General features: G+C 65.1%; 2 protein-coding genes across 4 annotated transcripts in view; one reads left to right on the forward strand and one right to left on the reverse strand.

Annotated features, from left to right (window-relative positions):
* Positions 1 to 550: 550 nt before the first annotated feature.
* Positions 551 to 14,408, forward strand: GRIN2C (glutamate ionotropic receptor NMDA type subunit 2C). Of its 2 annotated transcripts, none has more exons than XM_035342341.1 (13): positions 551 to 1,101; positions 4,909 to 5,332; positions 6,248 to 6,840; positions 7,315 to 7,429; positions 8,018 to 8,229; positions 8,931 to 9,099; positions 9,231 to 9,384; positions 10,194 to 10,319; positions 10,407 to 10,636; positions 10,900 to 11,060; positions 11,502 to 11,689; positions 12,115 to 12,347; positions 12,671 to 14,408. In XM_035342341.1, the coding sequence occupies exons 2-13, from the start codon at positions 4,925 to 4,927 to the stop codon at positions 14,036 to 14,038; spliced, it is 3,957 nt and encodes a 1,318-aa protein (XP_035198232.1). In that variant the 5' UTR covers positions 551 to 1,101; positions 4,909 to 4,924; the 3' UTR covers positions 14,039 to 14,408. The 2 variants fall into 2 exon arrangements, with proteins under 2 accessions (XP_035198232.1, XP_035198233.1); XM_035342342.1 differs by having other exon boundaries at positions 8,934 to 9,099; positions 12,671 to 14,038.
* A 5,268-nt stretch (positions 14,409 to 19,676) lies between these two features.
* TMEM104 (transmembrane protein 104) overlaps positions 19,677 to 21,216 on the reverse strand; it is a 38,785-nt gene continuing 37,245 nt past the window's right edge. Inside the window, exon 9 of one of the 2 annotated variants that reach the window (XM_035342349.1) lies at positions 19,677 to 20,585. In XM_035342349.1, coding sequence (XP_035198240.1) covers positions 19,825 to 20,585 — 761 coding nt within the window. In that variant the 3' untranslated portion in view covers positions 19,677 to 19,824. The remainder of the gene's footprint in view (positions 20,586 to 21,216) is intronic. The other variant, XM_035342350.1, reaches the window with a different exon arrangement.

Consider the following 21,216-nt stretch of genomic DNA (forward strand, 5'->3'; position numbering starts at 1 on the left):
GACAGCTGGAGGCTGCTGCTGCCTGCAGGGGCTTTGCTCTCTGCGCCCCCCCCACCACCGATGGGGGCCCCGGGGCTGCTTTGTGCCCCTCTGGGGGGCACCAGGGGCGGGTGGCCGACCAGTCCCCACCAGTTAAGTCAGCAAAGGGGCTGGAAGGCACTGGTGGAGGGGGGGGAATGGGACCCCAGTGCAGCCCCAACCCCTGCACACCCATCCGGCTGCCCCTGGGGGTGGGCTGCAGGGGGACAATGCCCGGCTGGGGACGGGGCTGGGGGGACAGGGGGGCTCTGCATGGGCTGTGCCAGTTCGTGGTGTTCGTGGTGTTGTTTTTCCCTCCTGGGGATGTCGAGGGGGGGCTTTGCCCCCTGTGCACCCCAAGCCTGGGACCACCGCTGGCTGCAAAGGCACAAATCGGGGAGGGAGCTGCGGCCAGCCCCGAGGTGGCAGCGAGGCGGGAGGGCAGGGGCCCGGAGGACATCTGTCTCGTCCTTCTGCCAAGCCTCCTCCTCCTCTTCCTCCTCCTCCTCCTCCTCCTCCTCCTCCGCCCCCCCGGCCCCGGCCGTGCCCGCATCCCAGCCTCCGGCCCCCAGCACCGCCGGCTCCCCCCGGCCGTCCCGGGGCATGGCTACCGGGGGGCGGCCGGCATGAAGCCGGCGGGGGGCCGTCCCCTCTGTCCTCCCCCCCCCCCCCCAAACACCTGCTGGCATCGGGCGAGCTCGGGCCCCCCCTCCCGTGCGCACCCACCCCTCTCCCGCTCCCTCCTTCCTCCGCTCCCATCCCTGCCGCAGCTGCAGAGCTTCCTCCTCCTCCTCCTCCTCCTCCTCTTCCAAGGACGAGTCCGGGACCGACGGGCGGCCGCTGGACCCCCCGCAGCCCCCCGGCTCCCCGCCCTACATCCCACCCCATCCCTTTCCCTTCCCCTTCCCCCGCGCATCCCGCAGCCGGGCCGGCCCCGCCGGGCGCACCGGGGACCGATCCTGCCCCCCGGGGGCTGCCCCGCGGCGGCGGGGGGGGGGGCTCTGGGAGCCGTGCCCCGGCCCCGGGACTTGCAGCCCCCCCGGAGGTGCGGGGCATGTAGGCAGCAGGAGCAGCGCTGGTCCCGTAAGTACCGGGCGGGCTGGGGGCGGCCGAGCCCCCCGACGGGCTCCGCTGCCACCGGGAGGAACTTTTGGGGGGGAGTCGGGTGGGATTTTATTTGGGGGGGGGGGATGCTTGGGTTATTTCCCAGCCCTTTCGCTCTGCCCCAGCATCCCCACGTCCTGGGGTGAGGATGAAAAATCAGCTTGGGTTATTTTTAGGGGATGGTGGGAGGGAGACCCCCCCCCAAAAAAAAAAAATAAAGGACCCCCCCCTTGGTGCCCCCAGCCCCGTCCCCCCGGCACCTTGCATAACGCAGCGGGAGGAGGGCGCCCGGGGTTTATTTTGGGTTAATCCATCTGCGACCTTTCCTGGGCTGCCTTTGGGTGCGTGCGGGTGCGGGGTCCGCCGGGCCCCTGCCCGCAACTGGTGCCCGGCCAGGAGGAGGAGGAGGAGGAGGAGGAGGAGGAAGGTGATGCTGGGTGCTGGAGGATGAAGGTTGAAAGGAGACGGCGCTTGCCGCTGGCTGCCGCCGCTTCTCCCCCCCCCACAATCCCCAGGCCCCCAGCCAAGAGTTGGTTTTGGGGAGGTTTGGGGGAGGTTTTGCTGCCTTTCCTCTTTCGGGGGGCTCCGTTGAGGTCCCTGCCCCTCGCCTGGGCAGCACCAAACCCGTTTCCCATCCCCAGCAGTGCCCCAGGCATCCATCCCCGCCAGGGTCCGCTTCCTTCTGTCCTTTCCATCCCCTCCCCTGCCCGCGCTGTCCCTTCCCTGTGGTTTTCAGGCTCGGAGGCTTTTTTTTTGAGATAAGGTTTCCTTTTCTTGGGAGGTGTTTTGCGTTTCGGGGTTTTATTTCTCCCCTCCGAGAGGTCAAAATATTTGCAGGAGCTCTCCCCTGGCTGTGCTCGGAGCAAGGGAGGGAGGGATGGAGGAAGGAGGTTTTAAACCAGGAGCAAACTTTCCCTGTTGCATCGAAATAACATCTCGGGAGCTGGAGGAAGGCGAGGGCTCCATCAGTGCCTGGAGCAGGTTTCTGCGAGCGCTTGGCTTCTCAGGTGAAGCTGTGCAGAGGAAAGCTGCCAGAAACACCCCAAAAGCACCAAAAAGCAGCCGAGCAGCCCCGTTGGTGTCCTCTTGTCCCAGGAGGCTGCTGGGGGGTGGCATTGCTGTGCCCCCATGCCTCGTCCTGCCCCAGGCACACGGTGACCGCGGGGCTGGCTGCCTGCCCCTCTTCCCAGAGGAGCCAGCGGGGTTTGGCAAATCCCCTGGGGCACCAAACAGGACGTGCCCTCCTCCTCCTCCTCCTCCTCCTCCTCTGCCTCCAGCAGCCTCCCTGCAGTTCTCCTTCTCCCCCCCAGATCCCATTTTCCCACCCCTCCTAGACGAAAAAGCTGCGGGGCACCACGCTGGCTGCGCCCCGGCACCTCCCCGCCCTTCGCAGCCCAAACCCGACCGTTTGGGAGCGGGGCTGGCTCCGACCCGAGCCCCACCAGCTGCCCAAGGGGCTCGGCCGGCCTCGAGCCCCCGCCGGCCTCCTCTGAAGCCACACCGGGCACGAAGCTGCACCCCGCTGCTGCACCGAGCCCCAGCCCCTCCACGCTGGCAAGGATGGGGATTTTATTCCCCCGGTGATCTGAGCAGTGGCCCAGCAGGGTTTTGTGCCCCTGCCCACCTCCACCACCACGCTGTAGGGGCTCGCTTTTGGTCCATTTTCCCCACATCCGTCCCCATTTGGAGCCCGGCTGGGAGCTGGCTTTGCAGGAGGGTTTTTTTTGGAGTCTGCGTGGATTAACCGGTGCTGGAGGAGTCCCCCCGAGCCCAGGCGTGAGGAAGAGGAGGAGGATTTGCAGCCCGGCCGTCCCGTGCTGGCCGGGGATGGGAGAAGTGCCAGGGCTGGTGGAAGGAGCCTGATCAGCCGCTGCGAGGGCCCGGGGTATATTTAAACGTCCTTGAGGAAGAATGAGCCGGGCAAAGCCGCTGGGAGGGCGGCTCTGTTTGTTTTGGGTGGCGTGCTGCTCCCCTTCCTCCCCGCTCGGGTAGCCGGTGCCGGATTCCCGATGAATTATTTATCTCGGGACTAAAAATACCCGGGAATGGCGGTGAGGAGCGGGCGGCGCGGTCCACCCCGCTGCTGGCCCGGCCGTGCCGTAGCGTGGGACGGTGCCAACATGAGTCACCGGCCGCCCTCCCCGGCCAAGGGGCCGCGGCCATCGCCTTGGTGTCGTGGCTGCCACGGTGCAGGGTGGCAGGAGGGGGCCAGGAGGGCAGGGTGGACCCCCCAGTGCCATGGGAAGGGGTGCTGGGGGTGGCCGTGCCCCTGCCCCAAAGCTCATGCCCAGGCTGCGATGCCAGGTCCTGGCGTCAGGGTGCACTCCTTGGGGTTATTTCATGCGTGTGTTTTTTTGTCCAAAATGCCAGTGGTGCTTTTGGCACCGAGGGATTTGCGTGCCGAGGGGCTGAGCATCGGCACGGCGCAGAGGGGTCCCCAGGGCAGCCCGTACCCCGAACCCAACCCCAACCTCGGGCTGTGCCGAGGGCGCGTTAAGCAGCAGCGGCTTTTAATTGCCAGTGACGATTCTGAGTGACGATTCCGAGCGCCAGCTGGCAGCTGGCACCTCGCTGCACGCAGCGCCACCGGGCCATGGCCAGCGCCACCGCGGCCGGTGGTGGCCTTGGGGCAACAGGGCGAGTCAGCGTTCCCTGCAGGTTTTAATTACAGGGTGAGCTCCAGCACGGGGGAGCAGCGCCGTGCGCATCCCCGGGGGATGTCACCCCTTGGCACAGGCTGGCGTGTTGGATGCGCTGGGCTGGCAGGCTCTGCAGAGCCCCGAGGCAGGGCTCTGTGCGGCTCAGGCCTCCCACAAGGGCACCTTTCGGTCGGCTCCCAGCCCACCCCCTGCCCGCTCGGCCGCCTCGCACAGCCCCGGGGCCAGGGGATGAGGAGGGCACCCGCAGGGTACAGGGGGGCTCCTGCCCTGGTGATGCGGCTGTGGCTGGTGGAAAGGGGCCACCAGCAGCCCTGGAGAGCCCAAAATCAGTTATTGCCTTGATGGCGGGCAGCTAAAGGTGATTTATTTATTTTTTTTCTCTCCTCAATAAGTGCTGCTCTCACCCTGGGCGCTTAGCCTGGGTGCCAGCACGGCCGAAGCCGGTGGAGCAGCCGTTGACAGGGGATTGTGGTGCTTGCAGGCACCAGGCAGGCAGGCGGCCTTCCAGGCAGCACGGAGCTGGGGGGGGCTCGGGGCAGGATCCGAGGGGCTCTCTCTGCCCGTCCCCAGCCCCGCTGCACCCCCGAGCCCCTTTGTCTGGCTGGGGAGCCGTGCTCTGCGCTGCAGAGGAGGCTGCGGAGGGGGACGGCAGCTTTCAGCCCTTAAATATTTCAGGTGACTGTCAGCTGCGGAGGGAGGCACGAAGGAGCATCCAGCTCCCCCTGCCACCTCCGGCTGCCGTTCCTGTCCCCTCCCAAGGGGACAAGAAGAGGCATCGTGACGGTGGTGGCCTGCAGGGGAAGGAGGGCAGTGGGGCTGGAAGGGGATGGAGGTGGTGGGATGGGGATGGGGGGGAGGTGGGAAGCAGGGACCGGCTGGGAAGGATTTGTGGGGCTGGGGCTGGGGGTAGAGGATGTGGCACGGGGCACCAGAACCTCTGCACCCCCCAAAGGGGCTGAGCTGGGGGACGCAGCCCCGTGCTCATCCCTGCACCGCATCCAGCCTCCGAAGGATGAGGGTCCCCTCGTTTCTGGGGGTCACCCACCTTGGGGTGGTGCAGCTGGGGTCTGGGTGAGCGGGGTCCTGGCGGAGGGCTGGATGCGAGGGGCTGTGTCCATCCCCGCAGGGACGCGGCGGTGGACATGGGCAGAGCGCCGGCCCCCGCTCTGCTACTGTCGCTGGTGCTGGGCTGCTCGGCCGCCTTCAGCGACCTCCTGCTGCCCGGCCCCGAGGAGCCGGTGGTCAACGTGGCCGTGGTGTTCGGGGGCACGTCCTACCCGCTGCACATCCGCTCCCGCCTGAGCCCCCAGAGCTTCCTGGACATGCCCCTGGAGATCCACCCCATCACCGTCATCGTCAACGACACCAACCCCAGCACCCTCCTCACCCACATCTGCAGCGTCCTGGCCAGCCACAAGATCCACGGCATCGTCTTCGAGGACAACGTCGGCACCGAGGCGGTGGCCCAGATCCTTGACTTCGTCTCCTCCCAGACCCAGGTCCCCGTCATCAGCATCAGCGGGGGGTCTGCGGTGGTCCTCACCCCGAAGGTGAGGCTTTCACTGGGGTTTTTTTCCAGGGGGGGGCTCCCTGGCTTTCCAGGCAGGATTTGGTTCATCCCCTCCCATCCCCTCCCTGGCTGCTTGTCCCGTACCCCGCACCTTGGGGGGGGGTCCCGGTGCTGGCTCCAGCTGATGGCATCAGCCCCTCAGAGGGATCCCAGCTGTGTTCTGCAGGGCAGGGGCAAACATCTGGCTGCCCCCCCAGCTGTTTGGGGGATGTTTTCATGCTCTGGGGTGTAAACCCCGTGGGTGTCCCCTCCGCAGGTCTGCCCGTGCCAAGATCCCCGAGCTGCGGGTAGGTGGCAGCAGGTGAGGTGGCCTTGGCTGGAGCCACCCCATTGCCATGGGTGGTGTTTTCCTGCCGCTACCCCCGAGGGGGATTTGGGGGGTGATGCCCCCACTCCTCAGCCCCCTCCGGGCACATCTGCGGCTTCGAAGAGAAAAAAAATCTGGAGGTGGAGGCAGTCTGCGTGGCGAAACGACGCTGCCTGCTCGCGACCTTCTGCAAATGCCATTCGCTGCATCATTTAAGACAGAATCAGCTCAATTAAGATTTGCTAATGAGAGGCCAGATGGCCGGGGAGGTGGGGGCGGGCGATGGGAGGTGGTGGCAGGTAGCGGGGTGGGAGCTGCTCCCCGGCACGGTGCGGGAAGTGACCGGCCTCTGTTGGACACCCCTGGGTGGGGTTTGGCCAACAACCCGGGAAGGCTTCGCCCTGCGCAGCGGGGTGGTGGCCACGGCTCTGCGGACCCTGTGGGGACAAACCGGTCCCATTTTGGGTGTCCCCACCCCACGGACCCCACCAGCCCGCAGCTCCTCCAGCTCTCCGTGGCGGTGAATCCACGGGGGTCCGCAAGGGCGCCGCGGTGCCAAGCACGCCCTGACCCCTCCTCGTCCCGCAGGAGCCCGGCTCGGCCTTCCTGCAGCTGGGCGTCTCCATCGAGCAGCAGATCCAGGTGATCTTCAAGGTGCTGGAGGAATACGACTGGGGCTCCTTCGCCGTCATCACCAGCCTCTACCCGGGCTACAACATCTTCCTGGACGTCATCCGCGCCTTCACGGACGCCAGCTACTTCGGCTGGGAGCTGCAGGACGTGCTCACCTTCGAGATGAGCCAGGAGCGCAGCGGCTCCCGGACGCAGCGGCTCCTGCGGCAGCTGGACGCCCAGGTGCTCATCGCCTACTGCTCGCGGGAGGAGGCCGAGTTCCTCTTCGCCATGGCCGAGCAAGCCGGCCTCGTGGGGCCGGGCTACGTCTGGATCGTGCCCAGCCTGACGGTGGGCAACATGGAGCTGCCGCCCGCCTCCTTCCCCGTCGGCCTCATCAGCGTGGTGACGGAGAGCTGGAAGCTCAGCCTGCGGCAGAAGGTGCGGGACGGGGTGGCCATCATCGCCATGGGGGCGGCCGGCTTCTTCCGAGCCCACGGCTTCCTCCCGGACGTGGGGCGGGATTGCCGGGCGCCCGCCGCCGCCGTGACCAACAGCAGCTTCTACCGGTGAGGTCCGGGGAGCTCCGCGTTGTGGGGGGGACGTGGGGAGATGGAGGAGGGAAGGGGAAGGGGAGGGAGATGGAGCTGGTGGGCGGGGGGCTGCTGGTGGCTGGTGGTGGGGCCTCTCGGTTTGGTTTCTTCTCGAGCGTCTTGGAGCAGCTCTTGGCTTCTCCTGTGCAGCTTCAGCAGCTCACCGGGGACCCAGGAGGGGTTTAAAGCTCTCCAGGGGCTCCTTTGGGGGCTGCAGTGTCAGCATCTGTGCTTCTGCCCCTCCTCACCCCGCAGCGGCCCCTCCTCATCGCCTCCTCGCAGGCAGGGCTGTCCCAGCACCCCACTGCCCAGGGGCTGAACCAGGTCTCCTCTCCCGGCCCCACATCTCCTCGTGGTGTTTTTGGGACCCGGGACCCCGGATGGAGGCAGGGGGGTCGGGGCCGTGCGGGCTGCGGGGCTCGGGCTCACCGCACGCCGCGTCCCCACCAGGCACCTCCTCAACGTGACGTGGGAGCACCGGGACTTCTCCTTCAACGAGGGCGGCTACCTGGTCCGGCCCACCATGGTGGTGATCTCGCTCAACCAGCACCGGCTCTGGGAGATGGTAGGAGCCCGGGGGCCGGGCACGGGCCGGGACCCCCCCCAGACGCACACCGGGCCGAGCCATGCAAACCCCACGGCTGACACCGGGGCTCTTTTGGTGTTGTCCCTGCCAAATGGGGGCCCTGCAGATCCCCCAGGCCTGGCGCATGCCCGTGGCTTTGTGGCTGCGGCGTTTTCCCCCTGCAGATGGATTTCCTCCCCCGGGAGCCGCCCCGAGGTGCTCAGCACTTCCCAGCCCCCCGGCCCCCACCCCGCCGAGGTCCCTTGGTCCTCTGCCAGCCCCGCTCGGCCGTGCCTGGTGCTTTTGGCCGTGCAAATGCTAAGACCCAAAACAAGCCTTCTGCAGGTGTTTTTTTCCAGCTTAAAAAAAAAAAGTGGGTGAAGTTTGGCCAATTTTGAGCTCTGGTGCTGATGTAACCCCAAGAAAAAAAGCCTCAGCCTGAGGACACCGATACAAAGCACCGGGGTGGTGGGGAGCTGGGCTCGGGCTCACCATGGCTGAGACCTCCTGCGGTGGGGGATGAGCTCCGAAGGTGTGGGGATCCCCCCCGTAACCTCCCCGGTGATGATGTGCTCTCGCCCGGGGCAGGTGGGGAAATGGGAGCACGGCATCATCCACATGAAGTACCCGGTGTGGCCCCGCTACGGCGCCTTCCTGCAGCCCGTGGTGGACAACCGGCACCTGACGGTGGCCACGCTGGAGGAGCGGCCCTTCGTCATCGTGGAGAACACCGACCCCAGCACCGGCGTCTGCGTGCGCAACACCGTGCCCTGCCGCAAGCAGACCAACGCCTCCGCCAGGTGAGCGGGGCTGGGGTCCCTGTCCCCACCGCCCCCCGGGACACGGGCTGGGAAGGTGCTGGCTTCAGCCGGGACAGGGCTGGAGGCAGGGCAGGAGGTGGCCCCGCTGCCTGCCTGGCTGTGGCGATGCTGGGAAAGGCTGTGTGCTTACCCACCGGGGGCTGGGGGAGCCCGTCAGTGGCTCCTTCTTCTCTTTCCTGCTCCTTCTCCTTCTCCTGCTCCTGCTCCTCCTTCCTCTTCCCTGCTTTCCTTTCCCTTCCCCTTTCCTTTCCCTTTTCCCCTTCCCTTTCCCTCCTTCTCCTGCCCCCTTCCCCTTTCCCCTTTCTCCTCTCCTCTTCCTCTTCTCCCATTCTTCCTTTTCCCTTTTTCCTTTCCCTCCTTTCCCTTCCCCATTTCCCTCTTTCCCCTTTCCCTGTCCCCTTTGCCCTTCCCTGTTTCCCTTCCCCTTTCCCTTTCCTTTCCCCCTTTTCCCTTTATCCCTCTCCTCTGTCTCTTCTCCATTTTCTCCTTTCCCCTCTCCCCTTTCCCTTTTTTCCCCCCCTCCCCTTCCCCTCCCACACTTCCCCCCTCCCCCAGCGAGGACCAAGCCGAGCTCCCCAGCCCCACGGTGCCCAGGAGGCCCCAGGGGATGGGCTGGGGGCATCTCAGGTCTCTGTGCCCCCCCGGGGGGCCCAGACCCACATCTCCCGGCGCTGTTTCAGTGGCGACGGCCTGGCGGACCCCTACACCAAGCTGTGCTGCAAGGGCTTCTGCATCGACATCCTGAAGAAGCTGGCCAAGGCGGTGAAGTTCTCCTACGACCTCTACCTGGTGACCAACGGCAAGCACGGCAAGATCGTCCGCGGGGTGTGGAACGGCATGATCGGGGAGGTAGGGGGGCACGGGGCGCGGACCCCCGCCAGCCCTGCCCGGGGAGCTGCTCGCCGGGGTGCGGTGGTGCCTTCGGCTCTCCTCCTCTTCCTCCTCCTCGGCCCGCCCTGAGCTCTCCCTGCCCTCCCCAGGTGTACTACCGGCGCGCCGACATGGCCATCGGCTCCCTCACCATCAACGAGGAGCGCTCCGAGATCGTCGACTTCTCCGTGCCCTTCGTGGAGACCGGCATCAGTGTGATGGTGGCCAGGAGCAACGGCACCGTCTCGCCCTCCGCCTTCCTCGGTGAGCGCGGGCGGGCTCACCCCAGCCCTCCGCAGGGGTGGGTTGGAAATGTTGCTGGGTTTTAAGAACTTCAGAAAAAAAAAATCCTGTTTGTGAGCCACAGGGGAAGGCTGTGCCCAAGTAATCCCGTTAGTATGGGGGTTGAGGCAGGGATTGGATGGCGGTGTGGGGTCGGAGGAGCCAGGGGTTTGTAGGCACCGAGCCCTGCTCCGGGACCCGAGCCCTTTGCTGTCCTCCCCAGAGCTGAGCCTAAGCTGGGAAAACCCCAGTGCAGGGAACCACCGGTGCTGAAACATGCCACGAGTTTTAAACGAGCAGAACTGCAGCCCAGGGAGGCGAGGAGACCGGCCAAGGTCACCACGAAATTCAGGCTGGAAGCCAAGGGGTTCCTTGAGGCTTTCCCTGGGGGCACAGCGACAAGAGCCCAGCCTGGCCGGAGCGGGGCCGGGCTCCTGCTGGGGACACGCCGGAGGACAGGGGTGGCCCTGAGCACGCGTCCCCCTCATCCCTGTTGAGGCCAGGGCCGGTGCAGGGGGGAGATAACCCGTAATCCCATGGGAAACCCCCCAGCGATGGCCCCTTGATGAGCAGCATCCCCCGAGCATCCCCCCGCTGATGAGACCCTGGCGGTATCCGCAGCACGGCCACGTCCCCCTCGCAGCGTCCCCACGTCCCTCTCGGCTCACCGAGGATCTGCCCGGTGATATTCGGGAGGACGAGCCCGGTCTGCTGGGGAGGGCTCCGGGGTGTCCCCACGGGGACATGGGGACACGTCCTGGGACCGATGGGGACGCTGCTGCCCTTTGCAGAGCCCTACAGCCCGGCCGTGTGGGTGATGATGTTCGTGATGTGCCTCACCGTGGTGGCCGTCACCGTCTTCGTGTTCGAGTACTTCAGCCCTGTCGGCTACAACCAGAACCTCACCAGCGGCAAAAGTGAGTGGGGGGAGGCGGGTGCTGGGGGGGGGGGGCACATCCCCGGCCGTGCTGACGCCTGTCCCCTCCGTCCCCCGTCCCCCCCAGGGCCGGGCGGTCCCTCCTTCACCATCGGCAAGTCGGTGTGGCTGCTGTGGGCCCTGGTCTTCAACAACTCGGTGCCCATCGAGAACCCCAAGGGCACCACCAGCAAGATCATGGTGCTCGTCTGGGCCTTCTTCGCCGTCATCTTCCTCGCCAGCTACACGGCCAACCTGGCCGCCTTCATGATCCAGGAGCAGTACATCGACACCGTGTCGGGGCTGAGCGACAGGAAGGTGGGGGTGCCCCCTTCTTCCCCAGGTCCCCCCCCCCCCCAAAATTAAGGTTGTGGGGGGGGGGAGACCTTCCCCTGGGGGGGGGGGGGCGCAGCTTTGTGCCTGCCTGGTTGCGCGTGGGTGGGAGGATGGATGGGTGGCTCTGGGGACCTGGTGGGGACGTGGGGAGGATATGAGGACATGTGGGGACCTGGTGGGGACATGGGGGGGCCCGGGGGGGACATGGTCCCCGTGTGACGGAGCTGCTGGGCTCCACGCTGCAGTTCCAGAAGCCGCAGGAGCAGTACCCCCCCTTCCGCTTCGGCACCGTCCCCAACGGCAGCACGGAGAGGAACATCCGCAGCAACTACCCCGACATGCACACCCACATGGTGAAGTACAACCAGCGCTCCGTGGAGGACGCCCTCACCAGCCTCAAAATGGGGTACGGACCCCCCCCGGCTGGGGTGGGGGTCCCCCGGGCGCAGTACAGCTCCGTATGGCTCCCCGGCGTGGGGTGCGATGCCTCCCACGTGGGGCATGGTTTCTGAAAGGGGGTCAGCCCCCCCAAGGTGAGCTCTCCAAGACGGGGTATGGCTCCATAAAGCTGTCCCAGATGGGATATACCCCCCAAAAAAAAGGGTACAGCCCCGTGAAGAGGGCATAGAGCTTCCTACAGCCCCCCCACATAGGACGTGTCCCCCCCCAGATCAGGCTCCTCACCCCCAGCTGGGGTCATGGCTCCCCGAGCTGGGGTTGAGATCCCCCAAAAAGTGTCCCACGGGGTCGCAGCCACCCAAAAGGGGCACAGCTCCCCCAAAGGGGTCTGCACCCCCAAAATGGGACCCCCCCCAACCCCTCACCCGTCCCTCCTGGCGGCGGGCAGGAAGCTGGACGCCTTCATCTACGATGCGGCGGTGCTCAACTACATGGCGGGCAAGGACGAGGGCTGCAAGCTGGTGACCATCGGCTCGGGGAAGGTGTTCGCCACCACGGGCTACGGCATCGCCCTGCAGAAGGACTCGCGCTGGAAGCGGGCCATCGACCTGGCCCTGCTGCAGTTCCTGGGAGATGGTGCGTGCCCGGGGCAGCTCCCTGGGGGTCCTGTGCTCTGTGGGGGGGTTGCAGGGTGGTCCCGAAGGGCTGGGGGAGCCGGCTTGCACCTTTCGAGGTGGCTTTAAAGCCGGCTGCGGTTCGCCAGTTGGGTGGTGGGGAGGGTTATTCCCTCGGGGGTCTCTGCTCGTCTTGCAGGCTGGAAAAGCCCAAGCAGGGCCAATATGCAAAATCAGAGGGGCTGGGATGTGGGGAGGGGACAGGGCACGGCTGGCACATGGGACAAATGAGACGGGAGGTGTCCTGGAGGTGGATGGGATGCTCAGGCTGAGGGCAGCAGTGAGCCAAGAGCATCTCCGGGGGCTTTCGGGGGATTTTATCCTCCGGGGGCTGTGCTGGGTACCCGCGGTGGGTTTTCACCCCCCCGTGGCTGTGCCCGGCCCTAGGGGAGACCCAGAAGCTGGAGACGGTGTGGCTGTCGGGGATCTGCCAGAACGAGAAGAACGAGGTGATGAGCAGCAAGCTGGACATCGACAACATGGCCGGGGTCTTCTACATGCTGCTGGTGGCCATGGGGCTCAGCCTGCTGGTCTTCGCCTGGGAGCACCTCGTCTACTGGAAGCTGCGGCACAACGTCCCCCAGTCCCACAAGCTCGACTTCCTCCTGGCCATCAGCAGGGTGCGTGCCCCCTGCCCTGGGGGTGCTGGGGACAGCGGGGAGGGGACATCGGGGAGGGGATATTGGGGAGAGGCTTTGGTCTCTGCTGGCTTTTCGGTGCCTGGGGGTGGTGCTGGGTGAGCGGTGGGGGTCAGGAGCCACCCTGAGGTGGGGCAGGGGGCTCACGCAGAGATCTCGGCTGTGCCTTCACTCAGTCGACCCCCCTGAGGCCAGCTCCCGGCTCTTCCCAACCCACCCAAACGACTTCTCGCGCTGGGGGTGTGTGCAGCCCTTGCATGGCTTGGAGAGCCGCTGACGGCGCGCGGTCCCCGCTGTCTCCGCAGGGCATTTACAGCTGCTTCAGCGGGGTGCAGACCCTGCCCAGCCCCGGGCGGGCGCCCACGCCCGATGTGACGGCGAGCTCGGCCCAAGCCAACGTGCTGAAGATGCTGCAGGCCGCCAAGGACATGGTGTCGACGGCCAGCGTGGGCGGCTCGCTGGAGCACGCCGCGCGCACCATCGAGGACTGGAGCAACCGCAGCGAGCACCTCCAGACCACCTTCTCGCTCAGGACGCCCCAGCTCGTGGTGCAGAACAGCACCGGCACCCACCGGGGCCTCTCCTCCGGCCCGGCCCCTGCCGAGAGGCTGGGCAGAGCCCACGCTCCCAAAGGGGTCCCCCCGGGGCTCCCCCTGCCCATTCCCGTGGACCCGCGGCCGCCCGGGGAGGAGAAGCGGAGGGGAGCGAGCGAGCGTGTCCCCCGCGTCCTGCACCCCCTGAAGTTTCAGGGGGGCTGTGCCGGGGACAAAGCCCCCCGGGGCTGCGTGGTGGGCAGCTTGCCCCACCTCCTGGCGAAGACGGTGCCGGAGGAGGATTGTGGGGAGCACATGGTGATGGGGAACCACATCGGTGCCCCCATCGGCACCCCAACGTTGCCCAGGGAGCTCCCGCTGCCGGACATCTACAGGGAGCACAAGCGGGGGGACCGGCTGCCCAACACCCCCCTGCTCTACGGGGACGGGGGACACCAGGGCTCAGGGACGATGCCCCGGCTGCTCCCCACCTCGGAGACGAGGAGGGAGGTGGGAAACCCTTCCCTACCTCCCGCCTGTGCCCGCAGCTCCTTCCCAAAAGCCGCCAGGACTTGCAGAGCGGAGCGGGAGCATCTGAGCCGTCGGGCGAGCGCGGCCAGGGCGTCCTGGGAGCGGGGCGAGAAGCACCGAGCCACGGCGCTGCGACGCTGCAGCGCCCACCCGCCCGCCGCCCGCACCGACATCCCCGACCTCTTCCCCGAAGCCGAGGCCGCCCACAGCTGCGGCCCCCACTGCCCCGAGGCCGCCGGGCGGCTGGCAGGGCCAGGCCGGGCGCTGTGCTCGCCCGTGGCACGGCTGCCGTCGTACCGGGAAGCGTGCCGGCAAAAGCCCCGTGGCACCGCGTGCGCGCCCTACGCCTACGTGGACTCCTACGCTCACCTGCCCCTCTATTTAGGGCACCTCTCCCGTGGGTCCCCGCCACCCCGCGAGCACCCTGGGGTGCTGGGGGGCGGCCAGGGCTCGGGGCGCTGGGACGGAGCCTGCAGGGGCTGGGGGAGGCGCGGGGAGCCGGGCTTTCTGCGGGCGGTGGGGCCGGAGAGGCTGGCGGCTCGCGGGGTGACGAGCCCCTGCGCCGGCGGGTCCTGGCGGCGGGTCTCCAGCCTGGAGTCCGAGGTGTGAGGGGGGACACGGGGGCTGAGCGGGCCGTGCTCGCTCCCCTCCTCTCCAGGGGGAGAAAAGCAAAGTGCCCTTTGCCTGGCTTCCCCACGGGTGAACCAGCGGCTCCCGGCCGGGCTGCGGCACGGTGCTCCTCCTGGGGACGTGCTCGAGCATCCCGGGGTCCTCCACCGCCGGCAGCGGGATGCTCCAACCCGGGGCCGTGCCCTCTGGGGGCTGGGGGAGCCTCCTCGGGGCCGGACTGGGTTCGCCCCGCAGGCAGGGCTGGCTGGGGACGTCGAACTCATCGCTGCCGCGTTTCCGTCATGTTTTGGCTCATTCAAGGGACTCAAAGCGCCACGTCTAGGTCATTAAAGAGGCATTTTAAACAGGCTGTGGACCCTTTTTCCATTGCTGGCAGTGAGCCCCGTGCTGCCCTTGGCTTTGTCCCCTCGGCCGCAGCAATGCTCGAGGTCCTGAGCCCCAGCACCCCTCGTGTCCCCGTGCCCGGCTGGCACCGCCGCACCCGGGTGCAGGCTGGGAGAGCACCAACAGAGCAAGATTTGGGGGGAAATGTCCTTAATTCAGTTCCAACCTGCTGGTTTCAGCCCTCATTACCAGCACAGCGTGTCCAAGGTGTCCCACAGGGCCACCACCCCTCGGTCCCCCCAGGGCTCGCGCCTCCTCCTCTTGCCCCAGCCCAAAGCAGCCGGTCGGCTGGCTGGGGGGCAAGGGCACCAAAGGGACGGCTGCAAAGCCCCGCCGAGGTCAGGAAAGGTCTGAACACTCCTTGCCCGGGGACAGAAGCCGTGGGAGGCCTGCCTGGCCGTCCATCTGGCCGTCCATCCATCCGTCCATCTGGCTGGGGTGAAACCCAGCCAGTGTCCCACCTCCCCCACCCCCCCTGCAGCCTGGCTGCCATCGCACGGGAGCTGACGCTTTAATTCCCGTTACTTATTTATCCCCACAATTGTCTCCTAATTGCTTTGGCAGCCCCTCCGAAGGCCGCCTGGGGAGGGAGGGAGGTGGCGATGGAAAACTAAAGGTGATAAATGAATGGACGTGGGGAGGGGGGAGCTTCCCGTGCCACCCCTGCCCATGGCACCACTTTGCGTGGGGCAGCCAGGCTGGTCCCCATCAGGCTCTAAGCGCCCTGGGGAGTTTTCCCCCAAATTGCGGCTTTCTGGCCCAAAAAAAAAAGCCAGCACAGAGCATGGCAACTTCAGCTGGGCTGAGCGGGGTCCAAGGCCAAGCCTGAGCAGGGTTTGGGGGTTGTAGGAACAAAACTGAGCGGAAAAGGGGGGGAAAAAATCCCCCACCCATGTTTTATATTAATTAGTTATGTCCCCGGTGACTCAGCAGACGCCAAATGGATCTGCCTCATGTTTTATTGAAGGGCTTTGCTGCGGGAGGCTGAGGGCAGCGAGGGATGGGGGCACCCCGGGGTGCTGCCAGGGGAGGTGGCCCGGGCGTGGGTGCCCACGGGGGGGGGCACGGCCCCAAGCGCCGCTCACGGCCGGTCCCGGGGTCGGGCAGCCAGGGCCAGGGGCTCCTCCGTGTGTCCCCAGCACCCAGGTTTCCCCCCCTCCATGGTGGTGACATTTGCATATCTAATTTAGATGCTAATTGGGATGGGAAAAGCTGCTTTTTGGGGGTAATTTGGGGGGCTGATGGGAGAGGAGCAGCCCCGAGGTCGGTCGGTGAGGGCTCCGGGCTGTCCGAAGCAGAAGTTGGGTATTTAACGCTGAGCAGCCTCTGAGCGATGGAATTTCTTCCTGGAGAAATGGGCTAATCCATCACTTTTTAATTCGGCCGCCTCTGGCACACGCGCCGCCCCCCGGCTGCCGTTTGCGTGCGCCCTGGGCGAGGAAAGCGCTGCTGGCGGGGCTGCCGGCACCGCGCCCCCCGGCACCCACCCTGCTCCCCCCTTGCCTCTGCCAGCCCCGGCATCACCGTGTCCCACGGGAGCTGCCCCAAGGTGTGTCCCCCCCCCCGCTATTTGGTTAGGAAAGGTTTTCCCTAAAATTGGGAATGTGCAACCAGAAAAAGAGAAGGGGCCGGGAAGGTGTCGGTCCCAAAACGGGGAGCGCGCGGTTACGGCGCCTGTGCCACCCCAAGGGGAGGTGCTGTGCCTCGGCGAGGTCTAAGCCCTGCCTCAAAACCCCTTCTCAGGCTGGAGGTTTTCATTTCCCCTTCCGTGGCTGTCGCTCCTTGAAGCGCCACAAAAGCCCGAATCCATCCCCGCTGCCACTTTGCCTCCAGATTTACAGCCCAAGCCCCAAAATCCTCCGCTGCCTGTGAGGTCCTCCGAGAGACCCAGAGGAGAAAGTGTTTATTTCCATCATAAAGCTGCGCCTTAATATTTTAACATAAATCAAGCCGCGCTTTATGGCGATAATAAATTTGTTGGCAGAAACTGCCTTTGCAGCCCGAGGCAGCGGAGCGATTCAATTTGTTTGGCTTTAAGTGTACGGAGATGTAATTGAGAAGGGGAAAGTGCAGATGTTTTAATTGAGTTTGCAGCCACCAGCCCGAGCGGCGGGAGGCTAATGGAGAAGCAGAGGTGAGGTCTCTATTAGTCTCTCCGCTTGCCATTTCTCCTTGGCTCGCGGCCCCATCCGTCACAGGAGCCCCCCCGGGAGTCGCTGCCCGGTGAGGAGGGGCAGGGGGAGGAAAGAGAGGCGAGGCAGAGCCGGCCGTGCCGTACCGTGTGCGCTTTATTGGGTTTAATCCCTTTTTTTTTTTTTCTTATTTTGGAAAACCGATTACAGGCAGGACAAGCGTCGCGTGAGAACCTGTAACGATGAACCCTCGGTGTCAGGAACAGGCAAATAAAACCAGGTTTGCTGCGGCTCGGTGAGAGGAGGGAGCTCGCACCCCGTACCCAGCCCCTCCTCTGCCGAGCCGCCCCCTGCCCGCTTCCCCCGCTCGTTTTTAAGGCATTGCCATGGCACGGTTCGGGTGAAAAACCTTCTCCCCGCGGCGGAGTTTCTCTCCGTTAATCACCCCAATTCCTCGGACAGATTGGGTTTGCTGCTGTGCGAGGACAGCTGGCGTCTGGGAATATTCTGGGTTATTTATTTCAGGAACCTCTCGCGCTCCCCGGGGCCCAGAGCTCCTCCGGGTACGGCACCACGGAAAAGGCTGGGCTGGGAGCGGGAGGCAGGCGGCCCCCAGCGCATCCAGCACCCGGCTCCAGGCGGCTCTCGGCTCACACCCAAGGCCCCTCAGCGGTCAGCACGGCACGGAGCAGAGCTGGACACCTAGGCCAGGGAAGAGAAGGCACGTCTTGACACGTGAGACCATGAAATGAGATGAGCAGCTCCTGCGAAGAGGCCAGGAGAGGGTGTGCAGGGCCGGGAGGTCTCAGCTCACCCCCTGCCGCCTCCAGCAGCACTTGGAGGCTGCTGCAAACGGGCAGGAGGGGAGGGGAGGCCCAGGGCAGCCCTAAGAGGGGACAGGAGGATGAGGGGAGGCAAAGTAACAGCAGTAACAGATACACCCCTGCTCTGGCTGGCACTGAAATCGGGCAGCAAGGACCTCAAATCAGCACTCGAAGGGATGAGGCTGAGCCGAGCACCTCGCACAGGAGGCTGAGGGGGGATAGGAAAAGCCTCGGCCCCCTCCATAAACCCACACCTGGTGCGGAGGCTTTCCAAAGGCTGGGCTCATGGGCAGCACATCCCTCCCGCCGGCTGTGCCCAGTGCAGCTGCACCGGGGGGGGCTGGATGGAGGGGCTCAGCGTGCCCCAGCCCTCGGGGCACCTGCAATGGGTCCTGCTCCAGCAGCCAAGGCTCTGCCAGAGCTGGGGAGCGAGCAGGGGAAGGGGGCAGCGGCAGCCGCCCGCCCCGCACCTCGCAGGCTGCCCCCAGCCCAGCTGACCCCTGGCTTCGCTCTCCCCCCCCCCCAGTTATTGCCGCTCCTCCCCACCGAGGCAGCAGCCACCTGTGCAGCTATGTGTTGTGCAGCTACGTGTTGTGCAGCTACGTGTTGTGCAGCTACGTGTTCAGCCAGCACCGAGGATGCCCCATCAGCCTCCCCGCAGCACCTGGGGATGTTTAAATTCGCCAGCAAGGGCTGCCAAGGGCTGGTTTGGATGGAGCTGGAGCAGAGAGAAGCAGGCCCCCTGCATCCTCTCCAAGCAGCTTGGCAAGGACACAGGCACAGTGCTCGGGCTCGAGAGGCGGAGGGCTCTGCTGCAAAAACCATGGAGTGTTTTTGTACAGCTCCAGGTACTTGCACAGTCCCCCAGGAGCACTTCAGGTCAGATGGAAAGGAGAAAGTCCTACTTGAAAACAGAGCTTGATTAAAAAGAGCTGCAGTTCAAAGCTTGCTTCTAGCTAGCGGTGACACTTAATGCTGCAGCAAGTGCAGAGGGCAAGAGGATAGGATGTAAGTGACATGCACCTGGCTTTGAACCTGCTTTAAGAAGGGCAGAGGAGAAAAAAGGATTTAAAATATTCCAGGTGAAAACTTTTGAAGTTCTTCCTTTTGTTACAAAATCCCCTAGGATCTCTGCCTGGGAGCCTCAGGCCCCCGGAAGCGGTGCTGGTTGTGGCCGCGTGGTGCTGCGGTGACCGACAGAAGCCTCAGAGTGCCTCAAAGCAGCACCGATCACCTCCAGCACTGCCTGGCTAAGGAAACGGGCAGCCCAACACACACACAGAGGTGCCCGGGAGCTCAGCAAACCCCCATAAGCTGAGCAGGACCAGCCAAAAGCCCCCCCCACCCCTGTGCAGAGGAGAGATGGGATTTGGGACTGATTTAGGACATTTTCACTGCCCTGGACGGCCTGGCAGCTCAGCCCCCGCAGGGAGGCAGGCACAGCTGGGCCACGGCCCTGCCTTTCCCTGCCCGCTCCCTTGAGTTAACACCCACCTTGTTTCAAGGCTAATTACCCAGCACAGGAGGCTGGAAACGTGTCAGTGTGCACAGCCAGAGCCCTCGCAGGTGTAACGCGCGGCAGGACACGGTAATTAGCACCTGCCCAGCCCGCACCAACCCTGACCACCGCCGTCGGGGTCCGGCCTGTTGCACCAGCCTGGTGTGAAACGGGAAAAAGCTTTGCCAGCTGAAGCCACCGGGCAGCAAGGCTGCAAAGCTACGGCCTTGCAGGCACGCCTCCGCAGGGCTCGGGCTGCCACAGCAAAGAAGAGGTTGGGAAGTGTGAGCGTAAACTCCCAGCCTGGAGAAATCCAGCTCTGAGAGATCCCAGATCCTGGGCACGTTGTGGTGTTCCTTCCCCAGAGCACAAACAGGTTAAGGGCTCCGGAAAAAGGAAGTGTAACAGAGCACAAGGTCCTTCGAGCTAGGGCCGTGCCCACCCTGATTTCCTTCCTCTCCCCTCAGCTCCCAGGGGTGTGGGGCTGTGGGGTCAGCAGGCAGAAGGGACTCCTCTCCCCCAGGCTCCCGCTGGTCCTGTGCGCAGCGGGTCCCTGCCTTTGGGAGCATGAAGTGGAGCCGATCACCGCAGTGAGCAGCCAAGGCTGCCTCTCTGCCCCGTGCTGAAACCTGCAGCACCAGGGGAGCGTCCCCGTCGGGGCACGGCGATGCTCAAACGGAGCCGAAGGCAGCGAGGGCTGGGCACTGCCCAGTGCTCAGCCCCACGGCTTTGTGGGGTGACCCTGAGAACCAGGGTGGCGAGGCTGAGCCCGCTCCATCCACACGTGGTGAGGAAAGTCCGTGTCTAGCTGGGACCTGCACCACCACGCTGACGGCCCGGAGCCTTCCCTCCACGCCACCTCTTCCCCTCCAGTCCCAGCGGGGTTGCAGTCTCTGGAAGCCAAGAGGAAGAGTGCCACCACCCCCGTCAGAGCTTGGACTCGCTCAGCACAATGTTCGCCGTCACAAAGACGAAGCAAGAAAAGCCCCAGATGAGCACGAACACTATCCAGAAGGTGTGCCGGAAAGGGGACAGGTGCTTGTTCACCGTCCCGCTGCCGAAGACCAGCTGCGTGTCCTTCCGGCTGCAGTAGGCGAGGAAGGCCGGGATGAGGTACTGGATCCCGTTCCCAGCGTAGGCTCCCGTGATCCCCACCAAGGACTCCAGGTCGTGGGTGCAGAAAGCCACCAGCACGGGGGGGACGAGCGTGATGGCAGGGAAGACGATCCTATCCACCACCCAGGGGTAGGTGCCCCCTTCCCTGTGGAAAAGGGTCTTCCAGTTGTTGCGCAGGGTGACGGCGATGATGGGGAAGTTGGTGCTGATGGTGAAGACGGGGAAGAGGCCCAGGAAGTAGCGGATGAAGGCGACGTTGATGATCTCGCAGTTGGTGAAGTTGAGCGTGTACATGTCCATGAGGGTGTCGTTGCGGAAGCAGTAAATGGCGGTGAAGGACAGGAGGCTGTAGAAAGCCAGGATCAGGACGTAATCGAGCAGCACGAGCTTGTTGACGTGCCTCTTCTTGGAGATGGGCGTGATGAGGGATGGCAGGGAGTGCTGGCACATGAAGGAGTAGACGCACACCCCGAAGAGGTTGCGGATGCCCGACAGCTGGGCCATGGACGGGTGACCTTCAGCTTGGCCTCTGCTGATGCGGATGAGGGCCAGAATAATCATGAGGATGAAGGCTGGAGAGAGAGAAGGTGTCAGGTGAAGCCCAGCCCCGCGCTGCCCACAGCCCTGCCAGCAGCACCGGCAGCCTTGGCACCAGCTCTCCCCCTGCTCCGTAAGAGCATCTCCTTGTCTCTGGGGGACGGGGGACAACACAGGCAAGGTGCGCAGGAATTAATCAGCGCTCGCTGTCAGCACTCGTCAGCACATAAGGGAATAGGCTCAGGGCTCTTTGGCAGGCTTCTCCCTCCCGACTCCCTCCTGGGGGACTCACGCTCCCACCCCTGCTAGAAATAATTGCTCGGGGTCCCTCAGATGTGTAACGCGAACATCGCTGGGAACCACTGCCCTCTTCCTCCGGGGTCTCATGGATGCTGAGCTCTGCACCTTGGCTAAATACCACCTGAGAAGTCTGGGCTTTGACCTCTAAAGGAAAAGAAGACTAAGCCTGGCTGCAGAGTCAACCCCGGCAATATTTCTACACGCTTATCACCGGACTAACATTTCCGAGACCTCACCCGTGCACACAGGCAGGCGCAGGGGAGCAGCAGCTGCACAGAGCTGTCCCGTCCCTGCGATCTGCCAGGCACGGCAGCGCCAGAACTAGCCAGCCATCGCCCAGGCAGGAGGAACAGGCTGTCTGCAGCT

The sequence above is a fragment of the Oxyura jamaicensis genome, chromosome 18 (genome assembly GCF_011077185.1).
Source record: "Oxyura jamaicensis isolate SHBP4307 breed ruddy duck chromosome 18, BPBGC_Ojam_1.0, whole genome shotgun sequence".
NCBI lineage: Eukaryota > Metazoa > Chordata > Aves > Anseriformes > Anatidae > Oxyura > Oxyura jamaicensis.